This window comes from Panthera tigris, chromosome E2 (genome assembly GCF_018350195.1).
Source record: "Panthera tigris isolate Pti1 chromosome E2, P.tigris_Pti1_mat1.1, whole genome shotgun sequence".
NCBI classification, from domain to species: domain Eukaryota; kingdom Metazoa; phylum Chordata; class Mammalia; order Carnivora; family Felidae; genus Panthera; species Panthera tigris.
In genome coordinates, this window is record NC_056674.1 from 46,235,508 (window position 1) to 46,255,190 (window position 19,683).

The window sequence follows — 19,683 nt, forward strand, 5'->3', positions numbered from 1 at the left end:
CACAGGCAGCACAACTTGGAGTTACAGAGAATGAGACTGTGCTCTGAATTGAAGGTTCTTAACCCCACTGGGCCAGAGTTTGAGACTTGTCTCACACCTCGGGCAGGGAAAGGAGAGGAGCCCAGGTTTGCTGTAGCCACAGCAAGGAGACCACCCCCTGGGTGTGGGTACCAGTGCATGCCTCTGCTTCCTCTTTGAAATCTTTAAGTGCTTGGTCGGCGGCAGAATGAGACCATGCATGTTTAAAGACCAAGTTGGCAGCAAAGCAAATCCTTTAGAGGAACTGCTGTTCTCTGTATTAGGGGAGGAAGGGAATTTAGCCAGATCTCTGGTCACTTACCAAGTACGGTAGTTCCATAGGAGATGCGAGTATGAAATCCTAGCCTGTCCTCTGGGGGCGGGAATTGCAGGGAAATGCCAAGAGTAGCTCCACTTTCAGTGCCAGTGTAAAGATCACAGAGCCCAGAAACACAGATTACCCTGTGAAAACATTGAATTTTTGTTGTCTAGAGGAAGTAGGAGGCTCATGAGAAGCTGAAGGAGAAGAGCTAAGGAAAGAGCACACTGTACCTTTCATTTCAGTGTAATTATGAGCTGAACTGACCATTTTCACATCTAGTGAAGCTTCTGAGTCTAGTGTGCCGGGGTAGTTATCCCAACTCAAACATTGATATGGAGTTGTGTGAATTTTTTCCCCCTAGTCAATGGAGTTGGATAAAAGATTGCTGTAAATTTCTGGGGCAGGTGGCAAGCTGGTTTACGGAACGCAAGGCGATGAGAACCTCTGGCTTACGGAAAGTAGCATGAATTAATAATCATTTAATTGGCTCCTCCATTATGTTGCTGGTTTGGGAGATGGAAGTTTAGATGGAGGGGCTGTCAGTGGCACTTTAGCTAAGAGTTTGACAGTTGAGACATGGAGGTGGCGGCTGCCTTTGGCCTCTCCACAAGGAGTGAATGTCCAGCAGCAGCCCAGGCCCTCAGTGGGCTCACCTTGGGGCCCCCATAAGGAGGAAGATAAGCACTTTGGGGTATACCATCTCTATTTGCCACCCCACCATGAAGGAGAGAAATGCAGAAGAAACTTCCCAGAAACATGAACAGCTCAGCGCGTTCCCAGGATCTCCCCAAGGGAGGTCTTTGGCCAAAGGGAGGCTGGCCTGCAGCACAGAATATCCATCATACCAACAGCCCCATTGGTGATGAGATGACTTCTGCTCATGAAATACAGAAACTACTTCTGACTACTTTGGTTTTGGGGGAGGGCAAGTCCATGTCTTGGCTGATGATTGGAGGAAGCAAAAACTTCATTTCCAGTTTTTCTTCAGGTTTCTTTTTCACGAGGCCACTTCATGCCTTACCTCTCTTCAGAGCTGTACGGACAACATCACCAGGTGTGAAATGGGGCATTATGAGTCCACTGATGGTCTATGGTATTGCAAGTACATCTTTTAAATTTTCTGTGGCCAAAATTTCAGTGACTCAGGCTTTAATTTGTTAGTGAGGACTGGAATTGGAAGACTGGTTTTATCAGGTAAAGTTACAGAGGCTGTGTTTTCTACCATACTTGGCCATTCTATGAGCCTCCTAAGTTTATACTTTTCTAACCTCTTTTTTAAAGTAAGTCACTTCCTATATGAAACTGCTTGGCTTGTTTTATTCTGTCTGCTTGGAACATAAAATCTCAAGCAAAACTTGCATGATTACAGGTTGGCACTCCTTTTCTCCCAACTTCCTCTAATTAGTATGACAAGAGGGGTGACTTTTTAAATAATTACTTTGAGAGTTTAAATGCTTCCCAAAGAAATATTTTAAAAGCAAAGGGTATCTGGAAGTTGATGTCTCCATGCATACGTTATTTTCCCCCTTAAGGAAAGCCCTTTCCCCCCTTCCTTCCTTAAGGAAGCCATGTACTGACTACTGTGTTTCATTAGGAATGAAATTATTTTGCCTCACATGTAGAGGAACCTAAGAGAATAAAATAGAGAGTCATGAATCAGGTCTGCCTCTCTCGGTATTTATCTTTGTCATTTGTAGTGTCCAGCCCATCACAGTTTAAGGGAAAATGGTGGCTTCTGGCCCAGAAAGCCAACTTTGAAGTTTGTGTACTCCATAAGAAGGACATGGCAGTCCTTTCTGTCCCTTATCAAGCAAGTTGGGTAGCAAAGCTATAAACTCCTAACAAGCAAGTGCTTAAACCCCTTAGAAAGTTAGCCTGGCTAGGAATGCACGGCTCACATCCTATCAGGTCGTGGAAGGGTTTGACCCGCCATTTCATTGTCGCTATTCCATCTGCCTAGCTTTATATAGAGTATGTAATCTATAACGCGTGCATTCACATGGCTCCTCACCACATTTCTATCCCCTTCCAAGTGCCAGGAGCCCAGCATGTTACCCGTGAAAGATTCGTTGAGATTTAACACATATTTTTGTATGATAGAACTGCCAAAATGAGAAAATTGCTTTAACCAGCAAAGTAAAAAAATACCACCTGATGTTTTGCACAGTATGGATCCAAATATCAACTTTTTCACGGACAGTTGAATTTAAATGCTGAACTATTTAATTAGAATATTAAAAATAATATAACTTCCTGACAACCTTAGAAAATGGGAAAGTGGTCCATTTTATTCTAGTCTTCTTTCCTAGTACCAATTTTTTACATAGTTATATCATGATGTAATGCATATTTTATCTGATTTTTCTTCTGATTAACATTCTTGAGAACTTTTCCACATTGGTTCACAGCTCTTATTTTTAATGTCTTCTGATAACCAGTAGAGTAGCTATACCATTGTTTACTTGACCATGCCCTGTTGTAAGAGACTACATTGCTTCCAGTTCATTTTGTCATTATTGTAAAAACCACTACAGGTAGTAACCCTTCAAGTTGTTTGGCTTTCTGTTGCCAGGATAAACCAAAGGTTCCAGGCACTGTTTAAATTAAAGCTTGTCTCTGAAGTGCGTGTATTTCCAATTAACTACTATGATGTCATAGTGGCCTTAAAGTGACCAGTAATTGATTTTTTAAATAATGTTTCCTAGACTCTCTCCTAGAATTTAAGTTAAAGTTTAGAAAAGTCTTCAAAAGCAGAAAACCACAATACTTTCTCTCTTGGTATTCATACAACCTCATTTACTTAGGCCTACAATGTATGCTAGTGACGAACTAAAATAGAAATTGATTTTAAGACTCTGGCCCTTTTGAAGTAGTTCAGCGGGAAGCAGCTTGAGAAATCTTCAGACTGTCTGTGGCCTGTAGTAAACCCTTATCCAGCCTGCTGATGGAGAACTTGTACAGCTGTTGGCACATCTACAGAAATTGTATAAAGACATGGGTGCCATGTCTTGATAGGGATTGACATATTAATATTGGGGGTCAAGCTAGGAGGGAGCTGCTGGACTAGTTAACCTAACTCTTAGGAGCAGTCCCATATCACCCAGGGAAACACAATGGGATTGTAACTGGGTGTTAATAGATTCTAAGAATGGCACAGCTTTATCTTTAGGAAGTGAGCTAGTGAGCTGCAGGTGGCTAATGTCTACCACTAGACAGATCTGATCTAATAAACATGCAGGCTGTCCAGGATAGAAGGAAGCTGAGCTCCAGAAGTTTTTACACCAGCAGGTGCAGCATTTTCATATTACAGCATGGCTGGTGTATTACTGGGGAGAAAGAGGTATGAGGGAGAGAGTGCCAATTTTATTTTTTAAAGCACTTTATAAGGATTCCTTAGCTTGAGCTCACAAAGGAAGCTTTACAATTCCAGAGAAGTTAAGGAGTTTGAAAATTAAAAAAAAAAAAAGTAATAAAAGTTCCCCTCTCCATGCAGGGGGAAAGGATAGTGGCTTCTGAAACCAGAATGCTCACCTCTGCAACCTTGTCACAATTCATCATTCAGCACTGAAAGAAGAGGGTGGGCTCTGGTCAGACAAGGAAGCTAATGCCACACTGGGCTACCCTATGTTTGCCCTTCAGCTCCCAGTGAGTGAGATGAGTTGGGTGGTCTCATCCTCGGTGGTCTCCTCCTTAGGGCTCATCCACCCACACGGCCTCACAACTGCACATTTGACCACCTTTCTAAAGGGTGTTAGTGGCAGACTGAGGGCATTTACAAGATGATGGCATGGTCTTATAAAAGAAAAATGTTGTTTCGGGTTGGGAAGAGTAACAAAAAGACAGGGAGTGGGTGTTTGGAATGGAATCTGTATCTTGGTTTGCCTCTAATGGAAGGAGGAGCGGGTGGCAGCTCTTTCCTAACTATAAGTGCAGAGCCTAACTAATGCCTACAGGTCGGAGGTGGAAATAGGGAAGGGGTTGGGGAAGGGATGGCTGAACCAAATAAAGTAAACACCTAATGCCTCCTCTCACCCCATCTGTAGAATGCTTTTGAACTGTTAATATATAGAGGATAATCAGTAAGCAAAAATGAGAAATGATGGAGAATGAGGAACTTTCTGGGAGTCAGGGGGCACTTAATTCCCTGACCCATTAGTTAAGGACTCCTGTTGTGGTAGTGTTCAGGCAGGGGCCCATCACACTGTGAGGTCGAAAACCTGCGACACAGGGTTCCTTTGAGGGGCCAGGGGATGGGAAGTGGGCCATGGGGGAACCGGTCTAGAATGTTACAGCACCTAGTTAATCGGCAGCCATTCCATCACATTAAATATCCAGCCGTCATGTATTACCTTTCAAGTGAAAATGAATAACTCCCATTAAGAGCAAAATGGGTTTGAAGTCGATTCGAGACAGATTAAAGTACTGTTATGAATGTGTGTGTTGGGAGGAGGAGGGGTCTGTGTATAAAATGCTTGTCCTTGTACTTTTTAAATAATAGATGCCCTACAAACTTATGCAGACCAGGTTACCAAGATACTGGGGTTTAAAGGTCACAAGATGTGCATTCTGGGAAGAGCATCAACTTCCTGGAATATTTCCTGCATTTAGCAATTCTTTCTTCAAAATTATTTGTGGCCTTATGATTTTAATGAATAAAATTGATTTTCTAAAATTGTTTATTAAAAGGCACATCTATAATGAGAGCATCTTGGTATCCACGTCAGAACAAATTTCAAAGCTGAGCCTAAAGTAGAAACACAAGCTAGGTAACTAGACTGGGTGATACAGACAGCTTTTGCACTTAAGGGTAAAAATTAGGCTTTCTAAACCAAGGACCTCAATAGCAAGTCAAATTCTTTTTCAATGAGGGGAATGGGTATATATTTCTCCCGACCATTTTCAGGATTTTAAAAATCATTCGTAGCAAAATTCTGAAAAAGGAAGTTCTGTGTTCACAAGTGAGAGAACCATCCTTAGATACTGACCAGGTTTTAGAATGACCACATCCAGTCCTGGTGGGATTTGTGTTTACGCTGGAGAAGCACTGCTGATCCTTGTTAAACCTTTAACCCAGTGGTTTTCTCATCAAATTCTTCCAGATCCTTTTCTGTATTTCAGAGAACTCCTTCCACCCACGTTTCTGTACCTATTGTTTGCTTCTTAAGTCTCATGTGACTCTCGTCATTAATTAATGTTTTGGTTGTTTTTTTTGGTGAAATGGGGCATGGTTTGGGCAAGCAGAGAGGAGACTTTCCCTCTTACCACCTACTCAGAATAAACGCTTGTGTCTGGAGCATTGGCTAGATTATATGTTGGATTCGTGCCCTACGTCTTTCACTCTTCAATTACTTTTTCCCCAAAAGCAGGTTGCTAAACTCAAACTTGATTTTTCCCCCCAAGTATTTATATGTGGATATCCATGTGAACCTTTCTCAGGTCACATGTGTCATGTCTCCTGTGATGTGCTGTGCTGTGATTCCAAGAGCTGGGAAAATAAAGTTGAGCTCACATAGTTGAGGACTTCTGTGAAAGCAGAGTGTGTCTGGGTACTCAGGTTGACTAGCCATTTGGTAAGACTCCCTACCCACTCTCAACCCGACTGCCCCCCATAGGCCAGCAGATTGTGTCTTGATTGGGGGGAAGTCATAATACAACGAATTTAGCTTAATCCAACTCAGAGCCTTTTAGTCCCTATTTTTTTTTTTTTTTCTCAGCATTCAGTTGTTAAAGTAGTGACAGAAATTCATGGGGGAAAAAGGAACACTTGCTTCTTTTCCAGTGTGCTTGATAAGTCAGTCCGGATGCTCATCCTACTTGAGTTTTGGTGTTTCAAGAAAATCCTGTGCTATAAATGAATGTTGATTTTCACCCAACACAAACCCTCTGGGAGCTGGCCTGGTCTGGCTGCTGTATCGCATCTTCTGCTTTTCCTTCCAGCATCGTCCAGCCAAGCAGAGAAGGAGCTGACAGATTCTCCCGCGACCTCCAAACGCATCTCCTTCACAGGTAGCTCAGAATCTCCTCTTTCTTCAAAGCGACCTAAAACAACAGAGGAGACCAAATCAGAGCAGGTGAGACGGGAAGGGGCTCTGCTGGTTGGGGGAGGGGGAGAGCATTCTAGACACCAGTGGGGAACACACTTTTGGGTGGGTGGGCTTGGGGCAGACACAGGCACTGGTGGGAACTGAAGATTCAGCCAGAGGGGTGGATGTATCCCCCACAGATGTACCAGTGTCCCTACTGCAAGTACAGCAATGCCGACGTCAACCGCCTCCGGGTGCACGCCATGACGCAGCACTCCGTGCAGCCCATGCTGCGTTGCCCCCTGTGCCAGGACATGCTCAACAACAAGATCCACCTCCAGCTGCACCTCACCCACCTCCACAGCGTGGCACCTGACTGCGTGGAGAAACTCATTATGACGGTAAGGCAGCCGGCAGCAAGACCTGTGGCTTCTCTTTCCCGAGGTCAAAGGTGATGCAGTAACATGGAGGAGATTCTGTTTTGTTGGGTGAGAAAGCCAGTGTAGAGTTGGAAATATCAAAAATGGCCCTAGACCTCTGTTCTTCTGTACCTGCCTTTGACTGGGTACGACCATGGTGTGACTGTAGCCCAAAGCATTGAATGTGTATGTGTTTCTCCACCTTCCCTTATTATCCTCCCTCCTGGTCTGATGCAGAGATTAGCTAACCACTTACATAAAGATATTGTTATTTAGACTCTGTAAACCTTCAATAAGTTGGTCATGTTCTAGGTTGCTGTTAGTCTCATTTCATCCTCACAACAGCCTTGTTTAAAAAATAAAGGTTTGGACATGTTCACATTAACAGCTGAGGAAACTGAGGCTCAGAGAGTTTAGCTGACTTGATGCCACTTGTAAGTGGTAGGGTTGAAATTTGAACCCACATTTTCCAGCTCTAGGGGTGTGACCCTGTAATGTGGGCACTTCTCAAGCCAATATCTGAATTCTCGGAGCAGTAGAATGGTCAGTGGGATAGCATGTGTTGACTCATGGGCGAGGGCTTTGCATTTTCAACACGCTATTGCTACACCTGCAGGTTTTAAAAGCATGGCTCTAAGTGGCTACTGTAGCTCGGCCCAAAAGGTTAGCATAAAGATTTAATTGTAATGTGAAAACTTTCCAAATTCCACAGGTGATACTAATATCCTGCTTTTCTATCTGTGATGGGGCTGCTGTGCAAGCCCATTCCTGATTACTAGAGGAAAAAACTACCAAAGAGAATTATTCTCACCTCTAACTTATTTCAACAGTGGAGTAATAGGTTAATTTGATGGCCTTTTCATGTACAGATTCCCAGGGAGGTAGTCGGTTCAGAATTCCATGTTATAACGTGCAGGTTACAAACATATAACCTCTAGGCATTTCCTATTCCATTTGGTTATGCAAGATGAATGAATAATGTTCTAAGTGATGTTTAGTCGTGGGGAACATATAATTAATGCATCAAGAGAACTTTAGCAGCCAATAGGAAACTTGAAGGTGACCCAGCATAAGTTTCATCTCAGAGATCTTTCAAGTATAAATTCCCTTTCCGTGGGTGTTTTCAGATAGACTGGTGAACACTGTGTAAAGATTCTCTGTGAGTGGAGACCGTTTTTTTGGATGGGTAGGTTTCTGTGTTACAGGTATTGGCATTCTCACCAGCCTTGGAAATAACAAGGGGATTTTCTCAGGCCTCATCACACTTCCCACTGATGGCCTGGAACCATAAGAGCCTGAAGGAACAGAAAGTGATATGGGAAGCATTTTTAGTACTTAATGGCATCTTTCTTGTCCTCAGGTGATAATTTTTCCTATTTGATATAAGTCTGGTCTAGAAAATATGAGCCTATAATAATCTGTATGACTGGTTTACATTAAACAGTAGGTTTCCTTTATACATCCCTAGGGACTATAATATAAATTATATTTCAAATATCCATTGTTTGTCATATTTTTATAACAGTGAAAGTGAGGTGCATTTCACATAAGTGAGTCTGGTGGTCATTATGAATCTTCTTCATTTACCAACGGAGTCTTCAAGGACAACATGTAACTACTGTGTTCCTGGGGTACCAATCCCTAAGATAATTCTGGATGTTACTCACTAACTAGCACCTTCTCAGCAGTGATTCTCGACCTTTTTAGAGACTCCAATAAAAGTGATTCTGTAGCCTTACTGGGTTATTCTATGCACAGTAAAGTTGGACAACCACTGTTAAGACCACCATTGAGTATTCTGCATATACAAAACTGTGTATACTGCCAGGGAGCATAAGAATACCTTAAAATTCATACATGGAACCAGGTTTATAAACCCTGTTCTACAAGAATCCCTGACAACATAATTATATAGGAGAAGCATGATCCCTAAAAGGGTTGTACTTGGTACTTTGTACTGAAACCCCTGTGTACCTTATCTTCCCACAGCAGACAATGGAGATTTTTTCTATAGAAATGTAGACTTTTTTTTAAGTTCTTTTTTTTAATTCCACTATAGTTAACATTGTTATATTAGTTTCAGGTGTACAGTATAGCAATTCAACAGTTCTATACGTTATTCAGTGCTCATCATGATAAATGTATTCTTAATTCCCTTCACCTATTTCCCCATCCCCCCACCTCCCCTCTGGTAACCATCAGTTTGGTCTCTATAGTTAAGAGTCTTTTTCTTGGATTGCCTCCCTCCCTCCCTCCCCCCACACCTTTGTTTATCTGTTGTGTTTCTTAAATTCCACAGATGAGTGAAATCATGTGGTATTTGTCTTTCTCTGACTTATTTCGCTTAGCATTACACTTTCTAGACCCATCCATTTTGGTGCAAATGGCAACATTTCGTTTTTTGTTTTTTGTTTTTTTTTTTATGGCTGAATAATACTCCATTGTGTATATATACCACATCTTCTTTATCCATTCATCAATCAATGGACACTTAGGCTGCTTCCATAGTCTGGCTATTGCAAATAATGCTGGAATAAACATAAGGATACTTATATCCTTTCCAATTAGTGTTTTTGTATTCTTTGGGTAAACACCCAGTAGTATGATTACTGGATCATAGGGTAATTCTATTTTTAACTTTTTGGGAAACCTCCATACTGTTTTCCACAGTGACGATACCAGTTTGCATTCCCACCAACGGTGCCTGAGTTTTCCTTTTTCTCCATGTCCTCGCCAACACTTGCTGTTCCTTGTGTTTTTGATTGTAGCCATTCTAGGAGGTGTGAGGTGGTATCTCATTTTAGTTTTAATTTGCATTTCCCTGGCAATGAGTGGTGCTGAACATCTTTTCATGTGTCTGTTAGCCATCTGTATCTCTTTGGAGAAGTGTTTGTTCATGTCTTCTGCCCATTTTTTAATTGGTTTATTTGGGGGGGGGTTAGGTTATATAAGTTCTGTACATATTTTGGATACTAACCCTTCATTGGATATATCATTTGCAAATATCTCCTCCCATTTAGTAGGCTGTCTTTTTAGTTTTGTTCCTTCACTGGAAGGAAGTGAAGCCTTTTATTTTGATGTAGTCCCAAGAGTTTATTTTGTCTTTTATTTCCCCTGCCTCGGGAGACATATCTAGAAAAATGCAGCTATAGCCAATGTTAGAGAAATTACTGCCTGTGCTCTCTTAAATAATTTTTATGGTTTCAGTTCTCACATTTAGGTCTTTCATGCATTTTGGATTTAATGTTTGTATGGTGTAAGGAAGCGATCCATTTTCATTCTTTTACATGTTGCTGCCCAGCTTTCCCATTTGTTGAAGAGACTGTCTTTTCCCATTGTATATTCTTTTCTCCTTTGTCAAAGATTAATTGATAATATAATTGTGGGTTCATTTCTGGGTTTTCTATTCTGTTTCATTGAACTGTGTGTCTTTTTGTGCCAGTACCATACTGCTTTGATTACTACAGCTTTGCCGCATAACTTGAAGTATGGAATTGTGATATCTTCAGTTCTTTTTCAAGAATTGCTTTGGCAATTCAGGGTCTTTTGTGATTCCATACAAATTTTAGGATTGTGAAAAATGTTGTTGGTATTTTGATAGGGATTGCATTAAATGTGTAGATTACTTTGAGTAGTATAGACATTTTAACAATATTTGTTCTTCCAATCCATGAGCATGGAATGTCTTTCCATTTCTTGGTGTCGTCTTCAGTTTCTTTCATCAATGTTTTAAGTTTTCAGAGTACAGGACTTTTACCTTCTTGGTTAAGTATATTCCTAGGTACTTCATTATTTTTGGTGCAATTATAAATGGGACTGTTTTTACTAGAAATGTAGACCTTTCTGAAAAGTGTGCAAATTGTGGGAAAGGTTCTGATTATAGGAAGTCACTTTGCTAGCAGCAAGAGAAAGTTAGTGGATTCAGAAACAAAGTTGAAAGTTGTGAGAAATATAATCATATGAGGGTTTTACTCTTAAAGGTATATGTAAAGATGGTTTAATACCCTCTGTCTGCATTAGAAGATGGAGTTATTGCCTGGCTGTCAGTATTGAATTGGTTTTTCAAGCTCTGAGGATGGTTTGCATTGAGGTGATGAAGTATTTCCATTTTGATCCTTTAGTTCAGCAGGAAAAGATGAGCAATCAGGGTTAGAGGAGAATTGATGGCTGTAGCTTAGGGGGAATCCATAATCCTGTTTGAGGACTGAAGTTTGCCCTCCTGAATCAAAACAGATACCACTGTGCTTCCTCTGAAAAGTTTGGTGTTAAAATGGAATTTGTAATTGTTTTATAACCAAGTGATTATAATAAGCCTGTGGTGACAATCATGCTCCTGGAGGGCATTTTACTGTAAATTTATTAAAAAATTGGCCATGGGAAGGTATTGGTTGGACTTTCTGACTGTATGTTTGTTTGTTCCTGGTCAACTGGAACAGGAAACTCTGAAAACAGCATGATGAGAAATGTCCCTCAAATCAGAGCTCCAGTTTAAAATTTTTTTTAATGTTTATTTATTTTTGAGAGAGAGTGAGGGAAAGGCAGAGAGAGAGGGAGACACAGAATCTGAAACGGGCTCCGGGCTCTGAGCTGTCAGCACAGAGCCCGACGTGGGGCTCGAACCCACACAGTGTGAGATCATGACCTGAGCCGAAGTCAGAAGCTTAACCAACTGAGCCACCCAGGTGCCCCAGAGTTCCAGTTTTCAAAAGCATATCATTAAGGAATGGCCAGTGTATAGTCATTCATCCTCCAAAAGGAGAAAGTTATGTCTGCCTTGTCCCCAAGTGGCCAGGATGAATGGTGGTAAGAGGAGTGACTTTCCTTCCTTGTCAAATGGTTTGACTATTAGCTGCAGTTGGCTGTAGAATAGGAAAAGCTGGCAAAATCTACCACACAGACAATTCTTGATAGACGTTGGGTATGTCCCGGGTATCTAAAGCTATAAATTCGGATAAACATTTTCTGCTGTCTGGGTCCAAGGTCACAAGATTTGGCTTGAATTGGGTTTCAGTTCTTCTAAAAGTAAATTTCACCCTGATAAATGGAAATAGATTACTTTCTACACAATGTCTTTCCGTTCAGTTGTAAATGGAGAGTGTTTTGAGGAGGCTTCATTTAATAATACCTTATCAGACAGCTTTCAGGAACCTGCAGTGTCTAATATGTCTGTTGCTATGGTAACAGCTGCTTGCTTATGCTCTGCATCTCATATCTGTGTCTTCCATGGGCCCCCTTCTCCTTACCGATGAAGGGGCTTGAAAATATTCTCCACTGGGAACAATCGCAGCTCTGGTCCTCCACTATGGAAACTGCACCCGCAGCACTTCATTCTGCTTGGCCTATTGGAAACAGACCTCCAAAGAGTGTTTTTATACACGTCATATCAAAGAAGCAAATCTATAAAGCCTAAGGGTTTTGAGACAAGTGCCCCTCCAGACCTGACCGAGCAGGCTGCTCCCAGTGTCGGCTCCACAGAACTCTCACCTATTTACAGAGAAGGTAGAGATTTCAAATTGGTGGAGGGGATGTAGGAGCTCCTGTTCTGTACCCTCCATTTCCTACTGTTTTGGGGGAAGGAGGGTTGAGGCTGAGGGGGAACATGTTCCTGGCCCCTCCATAAGAATGGGAAAGACCACCTACTATGCATTTCAATACTCTTATACTAATTGATCACTGTCCTTCTAAGTAACAGGACACACCACTGGGCTCCTGGAGCATTAATATGGGGAAATTGTTTTTGTTCCTTTGTCACTTACCACAATATGACCTCATAGTGGAGATGGGGATAGGCTCCTGAGCAGCCCAGGAACTTCTTTTTCTCTAGCTCTTCATCTTATCTCCCTTTGGTAGTTCTTAGTTATTCAGTATTTTCTGTTTGTGCACAGGTTTCCCTTCTGTGCTCCTGGCCCTGCACCCCATTTTTCTCTCTCCTCCCTTCCTGTCTCCCCTGCCCTCTGCGCCCCCTACTCCCCCTACTCAGGAGCAATAGTTTGTGTCCTGTGACTTCTTTCAGTCATTGTCTGTCTCCCTGTGCATCTATGGGCCTCTGGGACAGGCTTGCTGTCTGCCCCCCCTAACTGGGGCGGCGGGTGGCCACTAGCCCTGGGGCTTTTGCACCTGCTTGGGTACCAGCTCTCTCACTTTGTCTCTATCTCAGAGGAAGGTAATGAAAATAATCGGGCTTCATTAATTCCAAGCCCTGTGAGATGATAGCCATTTGGAGCCTGTTTGCCAATTAGATGGTCTAAATTAGAAGTGACCTTGGTATACTGCCACTGCTTGCCTCTCTGAGTCTAATGAAGCTTTTCTCTCCAATCCATTCTCCTTCTCAACTTTCTTTTCTGTCACCCTGTGTGTGTGTTAACTATTCCTGTGTTTCCTGTTCTTCTAGTCACCTTTTTATTTTTGTCTTTCTTATTCTTAGTTTTTAAACTCTGGTTAGGGCTATGTTATTTTCTGGCCCACATGAATGTGAACATGGCCCTACAGTTTTTCCTCATGAGTTTTAGGTTCACACACACACACACACACACACACACACACACACACACACAAAGATAGACAACCACATAGAAAACAATTTAGAAAGGAAACAAGGAAGAGAGAGAAAGCAGGCCCTCTAGCCTCTGTGGGCCAGTGCCCAGCCTGGCACATTTGGGAGGGAGTAAAGGAAAGGAGAACAATTCTGAAGCCCTGCTGCCAGGAGGTGCTCTGCATTGCTGGCTGCAGAAGTGCAGAGACCAGTGGACAGGCTCCCGTGGTGGCCGGTGCAGGAGCAGTGAGCAGCCTGAGTCCCACTGCAGCCTGCAGACATACCACTAGCTAGAATGCTGAGCTCCCGAAGCATCTGGGTTTGAACTTCAGTATTAACAGAAGCAGTTCCTTACTTACAAGGATGCGGAGACTGGCCAGGTCTGCATCAGGAATGCCTGTGTCTGAGGCTATCCCGCCTTCTCCTATCTGAGGTGGTTCATTCTAATGATTTTTACTGAAAAGTGAAAGATTTGAGGGTTCCTTAGGAGTCTAGGTTTTGTCAAACGTATTTTTTCACTTGGAATAGTGAACCTTTTAGAAAGATCCCCTACTTAGGTGAGCAATGCCAAGGGTGTAGGGATAGTATCTTTGCTTTCCAGCGTGTAGAACACGTTGGTTGTATTGGTCTAAGTCAGACAAGGTGGCCTTGAGTGGTAAATTTGCATGGATAGTCCCATGAGAACTTAGCATGGTATATACCCCTTGGCTGTTCAGGGTGCTTTATTTAGCCATTCCACATCCATGATCTGGAGAAAACAGGAAGCGAGAGGGCTCCTTATAACTCTAGCCTCTTCTACCGAGAAAGAATAAACACCGGTGGTCCCTCCCAAGTGTCATAGTGGCAGCCAGACCCACATCCAACCCTCTGGGTTTTATAAGGAGTGTCCTTGGGGCTTTAGGGTCCACTCACCTGATAGAAACTTGAGAAGAATCAAGTCATAATCCGAAACGATGGTGAACCAAACAGAAGTAGGAACTAGGTATTTATGAACCCATGTCACCTCTCCTGGTAGTTCAAGGACAGTTAACTTGAGTCCATGGATTTTTCTCTAGGGAGCCTGTGATTTCCTGAAATTATCTGTAGTAGTTTCTGTGTGAAAGTATGTTTTTAGGCATCTGCAGCCTTCCTCAGATTTTCTAAGGTTATGATCTCTGAAAGGTTATTTATTCTGGCTTGTGAGCTTCTTGGGCACAGGGACTTTGTCTCACCATATCTTAACAGGCGTGCAATACAGGGACCCTGTACGATATCTAGTGAATGATGGTCAAATGGATGGGTAAGCAGAGTCACTTGAGGTCCTTCCTTCTCAACAACTAAGTTGTTTTGAAATTGCTTAAGCTTGAAGACTTTCAGTGTCAGTGTGGAACTCTTTTATTTCTATTGTTGTTTATGAGAATTGCCTCAACTTCAAGATTTCTGGCATCAGAGCAGAACTCCATATTTCTCTTGTATATATGAGACCTATTTACTTAAGAAGATTTCACAGCCACTTTTCTGTCACTACCTCAGTTCCAAAGGTGATTTTTTCCTGCATTCCCATCAACTCTGAAGACTCTCAGGAACGTATGTGGTATCTAGAAGATTACCATGGAATTGCCTGTTGCATGGCCAAGGCCAGGCTAAAAGTATGTTAGCTAAGTTGACAGTAAATTATTTTTAAAAAAACACACACAAAATCTATCAGTGAAATACTATAACCTAAAAAAAAAAAAAAAAAGTCTGTTTCAATAGTCTCTGGTCCCCTGTATACATAGAGTATTTGGGACATAATTTAACATATTCAGTGTTGATGGATGTATAGATTATGAGAAAAATCAATCTACATGGATGGAATAGTGACATGGAGAAAGTATAGTTGTTTGTACCAATTGTGTTGTCATCTGGCCAAACCTGAAACTTTTCGTTTGGCTTTTGAATCTGGAGTAGAAGTAGGAAGAGGGAGATTGGAGGGAGGGAGGGAGGGAGGGAGGAAAGAGAGCATATGCATGCATGTGTTTTGTCTGCAGGGGAAGGTGGTGCCATCCTGTTATTTGAGGGTGTCTGAGGTTTGGGCACATCTGGGATGGTTCTGGTTATGCTGCAGTCAGGTTGTGTCCTCTCACACACCTACATGCTCCAGTGCACCTAGCAAAAGGGAGGGTCTTCACAGAACAGTGCTCAGCACACCTGAGGGACTGCCTTTCCCAGTGACTTTCAGCTACCCATCAGAGGTGTGGCTAGGAGAGTCTGAACCTTCCACGCCACTTGGTAGTCATATAGGACCAGAAAACAAGGGGGTTGGGGGGGATGCCAAGGGAGATGTCGAAGGAACTCTGCCTTTGGCCACCTCTCCTTTTCCTCAGTGAGCTGTTGGCAGGACTGTATTTATGGCTCTTTACAAAAAAGCATGCAGAGTTTGAGAAGCTCTGGAAAGTAGGAGGAGAGAGACAAGTGAACAAAGGCACAGAAACTTTAGTGTCTGAGGGCTGCCTTGGGGCCCTCCAGTAGCCTGTGCAGGAAGGAGGCTTCCATTCTCCATCTCTGTGTTGAGACATATGTGCAGATACACCCCACCAGACTTTCTAGATCCTCAGGATTCCCTTTAGGGAGATTCCTCTTTGCCTCCTGGGAATTTCTTGCCCATCAAAATCTTATATACCAAATCTTTTTTTTCCCCCCAGAGAATTTGAGGACACTACAGATGAGAAGATGCAGGTAGATAAAAGTAATTACTTAAACACATATGGGGCAAGACTTACAGGTTTGGAGGCCCAGATTAAGATGCAGAGGAGCATGTGAGGTTGATGATTATATTTCGGGAAGAGTTAATTGATGGAAGGTGAAGGCAGACAAAGAACCTCTGCTTACTGCCTTCTTGAATCCCAATCAGGAATTATGATTAAAGTCGCGGCGAGACAACAGAGGGCTGATGAATTGGTGTCTTTTTTTTTTCTTTTTTGCCGTCATTCACACTTGATTGACTTCAACCTTTCAAGTGCAAAAGTCTCTCTTTTCCATTATTATTCATAGCCATCTGAGTTTTTCTAATTAAAGTGTATGAAAACAATTACTGATCCGTCGTACTGAGTCTGTTAGAGGGGATGTCTGCCTTACTGTAATGCGTATAAAAAGCCCACAGTTTTCTATAATGATGTGCAGCTGAGGTGTTAGATAATTTTATTCTTTTTTACTCTGTAGGGCTTTTTTTTTTTATTTCTCATGATTCATTTTTCATAATTCCTAAAGATCCCTGGAAAGGACTGATCCTGCAGCTACAACCGAGAAAGGAGGTGGGGGGGAGTCTTTTTTCCTTTCCCTTTCTCCCCCTCTTGCCCCCAACCTCGTGCTCCCCCTTGGCTGAAGACTATAAATTAATCGGTGACCTTTCACTTCTTGGATTCCCGCTGGACTCCCCAACCACACTGGTCAGAAATGCTTTCTATTAAAAAGAAAATAGATGGAATGAGTTTGGCAATCTCTGCTCCATTCCTAACGATTCATCAACAGCTAGCCTTAACCAGCTGCCGACGAGCTTTGTGTGAGGGTGCAGATGTCTGGGAGCAGGAATTCTGTGTCACGCACATTCACCTGCCTTGCACCTGCTCTTCATAAACGTGAGCTTTCTCAGAACCCTTCTCCATAGTGCCTGTTGCTTAATTTCTGCACCTTATCAGCATCTGAACTGCTGAAATTATTCTAATACCCCGAAAGGTATTGAGGTGTTCCCTTTTTGGTGTTTATGGGGACCGTTGTGTGGGTTTCCCCTAGGACTGGAGCCTGTCACGATGTTTCTAGGGAACATGTCAGCAGCTATTTTGAGCAAGGCCAGGATCTTTAAACCGTTAAACAATTAATAATTTATTTAAAATATTTAATTTTGAACAGTAATATAGGTGTTCCAGTCTTTGCAACAGCAAGTAAAGATCCTGAGATACCTGTGTTTCATGGGAAGATAACTCCTTCAGGTAGGGCTGGATGCCATGTAGAAAGGCTAGGGGTGTGACTCTAGTTTCTGTTCAGCTCATTTCTTAGGCTGACATCAAACAGGAGATAATTTCTAATTCATGTAGCAATATCTTCGCCTACTACCTTTCCACCCTGTAGCAGGCAAAGGGATATTCTGTTTAAATCAAGAACGTTTTATCCTTACATTGGATTTGAGGGCTGCTTATCACATTAATGTCGGGTAAATGATAACTTATGTAGACAAACTTCCAGCCAGATGGCAGAGAAGCCTAGAGAAGTGTCTGAGGATCTGATCTAAAATTACAGCTCTTTTGATCCAGGCTGATTCTGCAATTGCTATATTAGTAAACAATAGCCACGGTCAAGGTGGTGCTGCCCTGGTATAGAATGCTGTGCAAGGCACCCTGTGTGGCTGGGACACTGGCCAGAGCTTCCCAGTGATTCTGAGTACCTCGAGCAAAGACTCCAAAGGAAATCCTGGCTGAAGTGAGTCATAAGAAATGCTCGTTTGCACTTGATCTAGCTTCTAAAGGGTTACAAAATGTTGTTTCCTGGAGGATCTGCCAATGTGTCTGCGTGTCCTTAGCCTTCTCTTTGTTCTGTTCTCTTCTTCTTACCCTTTCCTTCGCTCTCATTCCCCTCCTCTTCTTGCCTGAATACATTTTGAAAACAGTACTACAATGCTCCCTGCTTCAAGATTACAGTGTACTTTACTAGGTATGATTTAATTAGGGCCCTTATTATGTTTTCAGCAGCTTAAGGTGGGCCTTTCAACTTATCTACCTAATTGGTTGCACAAGAAGTTTCACAGCCCATGACAAAACATTGTCAGTGATCAAAGTCAAAATTCTGCATAAAGGAAAAATATTAATAATAAGATTATTCTTCAAGTGTGCACTGCTAATTATGTCCAGAATGTAACCGTAGAAACACTTTTGACTGATGTGAGCTTTGTCTAATAAACATGAATCTTCAGTGAGCTATGAAAAGTGACACTTCCAGCTTTACACTGGTGAAGGCTAATTTTGCTTATTAAATAATTTTTACACATTTCCCTGTTTTGTGTCTCTTTCCTCTCCATTTGGCTCTCCTCATTTCTCTGCCTCTTATTTCTCAGGTGACCACCCCTGAGATGGTGATGCCCAGCAGCATGTTCCTCCCAGCAGCTGTTCCAGATCGAGACGGGAACTCCAATCTGGAGGAGGCAGGAAAGCAGCCTGGTTAGTGTCATTTTTTACCCATAGAAATGCAAAGAAAATGACATATTGGGTCAAAATTTTCACTGAGCAAGAGTGCCAAGAATCCTTTACAATACTCCTAAGGTTAATGTAATTGATCAAGAGATGAGGGGCACTTATACTCTGACTCCTGGCATGTATTTGTACACTGTTCAAATTGTTTAAAGTGAGAGAAAATCAGGTGAGAACCAGTGGGATTTTGGTGGACACATGTCTCCTTAGACCATGCATTTAGGAAGTAAACAACCAGAGACTCAGTCAATAGACCCATGCATGACTTGCCATTCTAAGCCATTCAGCATTTGTTCTCTGAGGACTTAATTATTAGGGAGTTTTGGCCCCCGTGAGTGATTTTGGGGCACTTGATTTGTTGTCTGTTGAGGAGCTTCCTTTGCATGAAGTTCTTTGAGTCTTCTGGGATTGCTTTAGGACCCAGTGTAGAGATGCATTTGGAAAGAACGTTTTTTTAGACCTAGATGTTGGTGCCCATGGTGGTTCCAAGCTAGATGGATCATTAGACCTCCATTTATGAGGCTCTCCTACATCTTTCACCTCTTGTCAGCACCTAAGATTTAAGTTGGGAAGACTTCAGCCACATTATTGGCTGGCCCACTTCCTCCCTTGTGATTTTTCCATATTAGAAGGTAGACAGCTGACTTTATAAAATAAAGGGTCAGGATATGTATGGGTGTAAAAAAAATTGTTACATCTTTTAATAGTTGGCCACTTGAATGTAAATAGAGGTGACAGTCAAAAGTAATATTCCAAAATTTCTTGTATTACAATGGGACAGCAGTTATCTTAAATTCCCCCAACCTAGGGTGGCATTAATTCACATATTCTACAGTTGAGGTCCATGTAAAAGGGGAATCCAGTCTAAGATCAGTAACCTTCAAACCCATGCTTGAGAAATTCAAGATGCTGAGTCAAGCACCTGAATGTTGTATAAGAGATCTATGATACAATACATTCCTATTATGAGTGAAACTTTTGTATTTCCTTTTATTCCCCTCTGTTCGTGTGCACTTGCTTATAATATGTACTCTTTGCAGGAGCTGTATGGAGACAGTCTGTGTTCTAATTGGGTACTTCCTTTATGAGAAGATTCTATTTGTGAGGACTTGCTAGGTAGATAGCTCTAGGAGCCATCTTTGAAAGAAAGCTTTCTTTATCATTGGGATTG

The 19,683-nt window shown here is 42.1% G+C and overlaps 1 protein-coding gene across 3 annotated transcripts in view; it reads left to right on the top strand.

The window, feature by feature from the left end:
- Positions 1 to 19,683, top strand: part of ZFHX3 (zinc finger homeobox 3) — a 235,069-nt gene that overhangs the window by 200,978 nt on the left and 14,408 nt on the right. For all 3 annotated transcript variants that reach the window (XR_006211964.1, XR_006211965.1, XM_007090363.3), the window contains exons 6-8: positions 6,278 to 6,411; positions 6,564 to 6,764; positions 18,380 to 18,482. Coding sequence is in view for 1 of the 3 variants with exons in the window: in XM_007090363.3 (XP_007090425.2) it covers positions 6,278 to 6,411; positions 6,564 to 6,764; positions 18,380 to 18,482 (438 nt within the window). In the remaining 2 variants the exon portion in view is untranslated. The remainder of the gene's footprint in view (positions 1 to 6,277; positions 6,412 to 6,563; positions 6,765 to 18,379; positions 18,483 to 19,683) is intronic.